Source organism: Eurypyga helias, unplaced genomic scaffold, assembly GCF_000690775.1.
Source record: "Eurypyga helias isolate BGI_N326 unplaced genomic scaffold, ASM69077v1 scaffold13939, whole genome shotgun sequence".
In the NCBI taxonomy this organism is placed as follows: domain Eukaryota; kingdom Metazoa; phylum Chordata; class Aves; order Eurypygiformes; family Eurypygidae; genus Eurypyga; species Eurypyga helias.
The window spans coordinates 3,345-11,315 of NW_010272804.1; the positions used below are offsets into that span (position 1 = coordinate 3,345).

Below are 7,971 nucleotides of genomic sequence, written 5' to 3' on the forward strand. Positions count from 1 at the left end.
GGGGCCCTTACTTTGGCCCCCCAGATTGCTCTTCCCACAGGAGCAGGTTCTCAGTCCTGCCAGTCACCAAGCTACAGCGATTTCTCTTTTCTCTCATCCACCCGAAGACACCCATCCCACCACCGTGCATCACGGAGCAGTCTACCTCAGGCTGAAGACTTCCTGCAGAAACAGCAGCGCAGAGCAAAGCTGGGTGTGCAAGATGAGGGACAGGGAGCAGGAATCGGATGCTCAAAGGCAGCTGAGGGAAATGGATACCCAGCTTTCAAGACAACTCAAGAGAAGCAGAGGGCACATCTACCTGCAGCTCCGAGATCGAAGTGTATAAAAAGCTGGGAAACTCCCCAAAAGCAGGGGTATTCGCTCTGCTCCGAAGCGGAATTGGCTCGATGCTTAGACAGGCTCGGTCAGACAATGTGTCAGGTTGAGTCGCCTCGTCAGCCAGCTCTTTGTTTTGTGTTGTATTCTGGACCTTTGAGGTTCAATCTACATGTCAACATTTGTACCACATTAAACCCACACCAGCGTCCGTCAGACTACACCCATCAAGTCACTGAGCCCTGCACTTTAATTTCCACCAACCCCAAGACATTTCCAGGCCTCAGAAAGGTTAAAAATCTTAACACACATGGAAGTTTTGTAGTTCCCTTTCCATTACGCTCGCTGCTATATTTAGCAGGCTGTTTGGCACCTCATACAATGACACACAGCAGCAGCCGCATCATCCTCCCCTTCCCAAAAGCAGCCCCATGCCATGAAGGTGCAGTCTTCACACAGGTACAGCTTTTCAGGGTCCCGTATGCCTGTGTTCTGCAAACTTCCCTCTCCGTATAGGCCAAACGGGTACAATTTTAACTCTGAGCCCCATCATACACTTTCTATTACTGTAAATGCAACTAATTAATAAGCTAACTTACTTGAATCATAGAATCACAGACTGGTTTGGGTTGGAAGGGACCTTAAAGATCATCCAGTTCCAACCCCCCTGCCATGGGCAGGGACACCTTCCACTAGACCAGGTTGCTCCAAGCCTCATCCAGCCTGGCCTTGAACACTTCCAGGGATGGGGCATCCACAGCTTCTCTGGGCAACCTGTCCCAGTGCCTCCCCACCCTCGCCGGGAAGAACTTTTCTTCCTGATATCCAATCTAAATCTCCCCACTTTCAATTTAAATCCGTTCCCCCTTGTCCTGTCACTACCGGCCCTTGTAAAAAGTCCCCCCCAGCTCCCTTGTAGCCCCTTCAGGCACTGGAAGGTGCTATAAGGTCTCCCCGGAGCCTCCTCTTCTCCAGGCTGAACACCCCCAACTCTCTCACACTTCTCTGAATACAGCCCAGGATACGGTTGTCTTTCTGGGCTGCCAGCGCACAAGGTGCTGAATTAAAACCTTCAAGGTGAATCTCCTGTGAATTCAGATGTTCCTGACGCTCTGAGACTTTCATTCAAGCCTACTGATATTTTCATTACAAACGCCAGCTCAGAGAGGACTATGAAAGCAGCCCAATAACCGCAGATGCTAGATTAAAAAAAAAAAAAAAAAAGGAATTAAAAGGCAAAAAACCCCATCAAAACTCAACAAACAACTTTGACCTCTTCAAAGGACTGATCAGATGTCACGGGCGTTGATTTACAAACCCATGTTTGCATTTGATGTATCATGACAGAGATCACAAGATCCTTCACGCGCTCTTCGAGGGTTGACAAAGGTTTAAAACAACACACACTGGCAGCAGAGGCTGGCAGACGTGTCACGAAGACCAAGGTCCTGGTTCACGTCGGCTGTTTCACAGCAAGTTCCACTCACAGCTTTGGAACTGGCCCCATCCCTCCGCGCTGAGCGGCATCAGGAAGGGGATGCACATCGCCGTGTGATACACAGCTCGCAAGGGTGTAAGCGCAGTTTGTGGCTAGCCCGCGGGTCGGGACGTGGCGGTCGCAAACCCAGAACTGCAGGTGTGTCGAACCGCCCCCGGTCACAGCATGAGAGGTCTCCTCCCTGGGAGGAAACTTCTGCGGAGCCGGTAACAGCCTAATTCTTCCATCTGCTTGCAGAGGTGACCCGGTGGTTCATTTCCAGCCTAATTACTGGAAGAGAAGAAGTAAAAAAAGGAAGAAGAGGGGGTTGAAAGCCAAGTCAGAAATTTCCATATCAAAATCTGCACCAAAATTTCCAAAGGGAGGTGAAGGAAGCTGGCGGTGCCTTTTCAGGAACGCTGCGGTCGGCTTCGCGCACCAAGGCTGCAGGTGCTTTCTTTCCAAGGACATAAAGGCAGAGTCCCTTTACTAAAGCCTCAAGTGGAACATAAAATAACAACACACTGACAGAAAGCTGATTGGATTTCAAAGAGGTGAGGATTTATTTACAAGAAAACCATTTTTTACAGAAAATTATAAAGTACTTTTACAATCTTGATCAACTATTCCATCTGCATTTTCACAGTAACATACCCCACCTCGGCAGTACCATCAGCATCTTCATCCACGTATCACATCGATGCATGTCCTACGCATGACGACATGCAACCTGGCCTAGTGGAGGGCGTCCCTGCCCGTGGCAGAGGGGTTGGAACTGGACAGTCTGTAAGGTCCCTTCCAACCCAAACCATTCTGATTCTACAAAGACATACAAAATAAGCCCGAGTCCTGGACACCTCCACCTGCTGACGAGATTTTCAAACCACCGACATACACTTTCAGCCACAGCGACCAAGCTACACAAGGACAAAATTTGAACCTGAACGTCCAAAACTTGGGCTTTAACTATATACCCCAACCCAAAGCCCAGCAAAGACAATTTGAATCTTTAACTTACTGGCTGGGTGGGTCAGCCTCGTGAAGTAAAGTTCTACCAGCACGCGTCTTGACTGATTTTTCTTGGAGTAGTAAATCCGATGGTACGTGGCTGCACTACTCATGCCAGAGTCTCAGGAGGACATTACAAAAATACGGTTAACTAGTACTCTAGAGAGAAATTAATTTCAAATTCTGTATTAGAAGAGTGACCTTGGCTTCCTCTACTAACAAAGCATTGCTTAAGCCGTATTTATCTGAGAAACTCTGTAGTGTGTAAACGTTTTCACTTCCAACCCAACGCTTAAAGGGAAATAGTCATACCTGAACCACCCTCGTCTCTTAAGTCGATCAGTCACGATGCAAACTGCATCTGGAAGCTCTTTTTCAGGCATGCAGCACTTGAGATTTGTAAGTTTGGAGTACTAAATTCAGAGCTGCTCCTGTTGGTGGCGTTGCGCAAACTAAACAAAGCTAGAGAGTGCAAGAGCACTTCTCTGGCCTTGGAGGTTTCTATGTTCTGCTCCTGTGATATCTGAAAGCTTATCTGATTCAGGCTATTCCTTATCAAACTGCAACTGAGGAAGTTGGTTACAGAACCACACCTGGCCAAGTTTTCTTCAAAAAACTGTTTATAGAGCTCTGCCACTTTTGTTTCCATGTACTTGTTGAGCACGGAGTTTGAAAGAGGCTCCTCACAGAGCGTGATGCTCCCTTCTCCAGCTTCATCTCCAGACGGGGACTTAACGCTTGGCTTTTCGGGATGCTCACACACAGAGGTCTGAGCTAGAGGAATATCTATGGACTGCAAAACAGGGCCACCGGGAAGTTCATCACACGTATGGTCCAAAACACAACCCGAGTCACACATATGGTCCCCCACGCGGTCTCCCCCGATGTGTAAGTCGGGATAGTTTTGATAAATGCTGTTGCATGACCAGGATCTGTACAAATCCATCTCAACAGTACTCTGTTCTCCCCTGGGGATATGTAAAGCTGGTGATACGGTTCCTTTAACAAGTGTTTTCTGATCTTTTGCAGGTACCTTTTTCACGGATCTCCGTTGAGGACCGCTCCTGTGTTCCATCTTGCTACTTCTAGCAGAGATCTCATCCTTATTCTCACGTCCATCAGCAAAGCCTTTAATTTTTGGGTTGTCTACAAGTTTCTGTCTCCAGCTTCCCTCTTTATCCTTTCTGGATGCATGAGATTTGCGAGGCTTATCCTGATGACAGCTTTCTTTATATATGAGCCTAGTTAAGATGCCTTCTGCCAACATGACGACAAGCGTGAGTAACAGTCTGATCACCAGAGTTCCATGCAGCCCTGCGAGCAAAAGACAGACAGGCAGAGTATCACAAACTTATCTGGAAAAGAGGAAGAGTAATAAAGAAAATGGATGATACACTTTTCATAAAGACTGTGATTTTTCTTTTTCTCTAGAACATTTATTTTTAGTAAACAGAAAACTGCATGCCTTTCTACAATCTTAACCTCTGTACCATGTCAACAAAAATCACTCTGAAGAAAGAGGAAGGGCATTAACTGGGTTCCTTCAACCATACTATCACTTCTGTCCCTAGGTACCTTTTCTGCATTGTGCCCGGTTGGGATGCTCATATTTAGGAGCTGTAAAAATCCACAAAACTATTTTACTTGTCTATCCAACTATCATCAGCTGCAAATTAACATTTTCCACCGCAAGACGACAATTTCTGAGACCTAAAGAAGTGATATGGGAAGGAAAACAAGATCAAATTCACACTTGTAGGTTGATTCTGAATTTGCCTGAGCCCTCCTGTGAGGTGCCAAGGAGCTTCAAAAGGTGATGGCTGTTCTTTAATGATAATAAAACTGCATCCACAATGCAATGTACATATACAAATGTTTTTAGAGTCCCCCTTATGATGATTTTAAAGGATATAGTTAATTTGTCTTCCCCAATAGTGATGAGTAGTGTGTTTATGTATTTACAGGTTACAGTTTCACTGAATGCACGTGAATAATTAGAAGTTAGCCAGTATATCTCAAAATTATCTTCTACATTTAATGATGCCTTACCTTTCCCTTTCAATTTACCTACTGTTAAAATCAATGGGAATCTTTCCATTTATAGAATCATAGAAACATGGAACGGTTTGGGTTGGAAGGGACCTTAAAGATCATCCAGTTCCAACCCCCTGCCATGGGCAGGGACACCTTCCATAGCCCAGGTTGCTCCAAGCCTCATCCAGCCTGGCCTTGGACACTTCCAGGGATGGGCCATCCACAGCTTCTCTGGGCAACCTGTCCCAGTGCCTCCCCACCCTCTCCGGGAAGAATTTCTTCCTGATATCCAATCTAAACCTCCCCACTTTCAATTCAAACCCGTTACCCCTTGTCCTGTCACTACAGGCCCTTGTAAAAAGTCCCCCCCAGCTTCCTTGTAGCCCCTTCAGGCACTGGAAGGTGCTATAAGGTCTCCCCGGAGCCTTCTCTTCTCCAGGCTGAACACCCCCAACTTTCTCAGCCTTTCAGCATAGGAGAGGGGCTCCAGCCAAGTCTGACCTAAACTCACTAAGGATCATCACTGATCCTGTTATGGAGGAATGGGAAAGATGAACAGAAGAAAATCCCTCTGTTCTTCAAATGCCTTTTTAATCGCCGCATATTTCAACTACCTTCACGCCTCTGGTGTGCTCATCGTTTGAAACAGTGGGGAGAGGCGAGGGAGGAAGCAGTTTTACTCAAGAGGGCATAGTAAATCTCCCAGAGAACATGACATACTGGCCTGCTCTTCAAAATACACCAAAAACTCTACTTATCACACAGACAACGAGTGCTCCGTACTTCTCACCACGCTGGCAATTTACACCAGTAGCAATGCCCTGCAAGTCACTAGACAGCTCTCCGCACACGTGAAACCTCTGCAAACTTAGTATGGTATTTGATGGATGACTGGAAAGATCCTCCTCAGTCTACTCACTTGCTTCTATCAACCACCATACCACAGAGTCTGTCTTCTCTGTTCTGCAATGAAACTCCATACGCTGGGTCACCTTTTCTTTCTTTAAATTAAAAAAATCTCAGTACCCCTTCCAGAAAGCTGTTCTAAAACCCCAGTTACTGGAGATGGAAATTTTCAACTTCCCTCCTAAATTTACGCAACACCACAGTACCACCATTTGTTTTTTTTCCTTATTCGGGACTCCCTTTTAGCTTAAATCGCACTGATCCCGCCCTGCAACAGAAGGGAACGCTGGAATCGCGATACGCCCGCAGTGACACCAAAGCAGACAAGCAGACAGCACACAGTGCCTTCTCCTGGTTACATTAGCACAGCTGTTTACTTGTCTACAGAATCCCTTATATATGCAAAAAGCAGGAAATAGTTTTCTTAAGCACTTAGGGACTTGGGAATCCAAGTGCCATTTCCAAAAAAGACAAGAGTACTTGGTAGTCTAAATCTTGCTGAACATCAACGGAATTTGGAATGCTGCGTGCCTCGTTTGCTTCTGAAAAACAGGACACAGGTACCCAGATCCTTACACGCTTAAAAATTCTGCTGTATGGCTTTGAAAAGGCTCATAGTGCTAATGTAAGAGCTAAACTATGGTAACCTTAGCAAAATTGCTCTCTTTCAAATAAAGCAAATGGTGCCTGTCTTCTGGAACAAAGCATAAGGGAAAAAAGGTACAAAAAGCCCAGACTTACCAATCGTGGTAGGATAAGAGAGACAGATAATCACATAGCCCAGAACTCTCTTACTACAGCTGCTGTAAGAGAACAGATTCTTTGCTGCTGCTGCCTGTGTGGGAAAAGACCTGACACACACATGACGTAGTTCCTCCTTCCTTCCTTTTAAACAGAAGTGATCCCACTAGAAAGGCACATGGTGATAGCAGATGTAGAAGAGAACATTCCAAAAAGTGAATTGAGATGTTTCCGACTGCGGCGCAACGCTGCTGAGTTGGTAGTGCCATAACACATGATGTACACAGAGACTGCTGAAGGGTCAGGGTGCCTGTACTTCACCGGGTGTTCAAAGCTGAAACTGATTTCCACCACACTCTTCCATCTACAGAAGCCCGGCTTTGTCCCACTGTCCATGTGACTTACAGAGGTGGCGTTATTTGCACCATTTCCCCTTTTGGAACAGCCAAACTTAGTGTCTTGTGACCTTCCTCCGGTGGGGAAGAAGTTGACGACTTTGTTTCATCAAGCCCTTTATGAAATATCATTTGCCTCTAAAGTGCAAATACGGGAAGCCACCTCTTTGAAAGCAGCAGTCTCATTCGTCACTGGTCAGAGAGACTTTCCCTGAGCTCAAAAATTACCTCTGCCCCAGCCACCTCTGTCAGAGGTGCCCCCATGGTGTTTTCAGTGTGTCCTCACGGAGGCTGAAAGAGAGCTCGTGCTGAAGCCACACCACTGCCCCAGTGTTAGTGTAAAGATAACACTACAGCAGCACGTCGACTGCAACCCACCGCTCAGCCTGTTCTGGCAGCCAAGTAACGATGCGCCGTAGAAATGAATTAACGTAAGGGTTGAAGGAACTATGACCACATACACCCAATGGGGCCTCTTTAAAACTATTCCTCTTTGCTCCTTCTCACCTCCACTTCACAAAATGAATCATCTTTTACGCAAAACTCATTTCATATCTAAAGGCTGTTTAAAGTTACTTCTATTTTTGATCATCTTACGTGACTACTTGCTGCATGGTAGATGTGGTTGGAACTTCGGCGGAGTATTCCTGTCCCTGGTCTCGGAGGGAGCCAAATCTCACTGGAAACCGGGTGGTTCAAGTTCCATGGAGTTTTAAACCTCGCCTCCTTCCCTGAGCTTGTAATTAGGGCCAGCTGCAGCGGTACTTTTGGTGTGGCAGTTTCAACAAAGCACAAAAGTAACGGAGAAAGAAAGAAATCAAGTTAGGTAATCAAGTCACCTTTTATTGCAGTCGTACTCGGGTGTCAAATGCATCAATCTTCAAAGAAATGGGTAACTTTCTGTCAGTAAGATCTTACAATGAAGACCCTTTATATTTACAAGAATAAAATCAGAACAAGACAAAACCACAGCTAATGGAGAAGCTGAAAGGAGAATGGAGGAGGAAGAAAGAGCAAGACAAGGAGGTCTGCCTCATCTCAAGGCAGAGCGTATAAAGAAATCAAAATCAATGTGACTGCACCATTCACGTA

At 46.0% G+C, this 7,971-nt stretch overlaps 1 protein-coding gene across 1 annotated transcript; it reads right to left on the reverse strand.

Annotated features, from left to right (window-relative positions):
• Window positions 1-3,146: 3,146 nt before the first annotated feature.
• LOC104503472 (uncharacterized protein CXorf21-like) lies at window positions 3,147-4,070 on the reverse strand. Its single transcript, XM_010159255.1, has one exon. The coding sequence runs from the start codon at window positions 4,068-4,070 to the stop codon at window positions 3,147-3,149; it is 924 nt and encodes a 307-aa protein (XP_010157557.1).
• Between the last annotated feature and the right edge of the window lie 3,901 nt (window positions 4,071-7,971).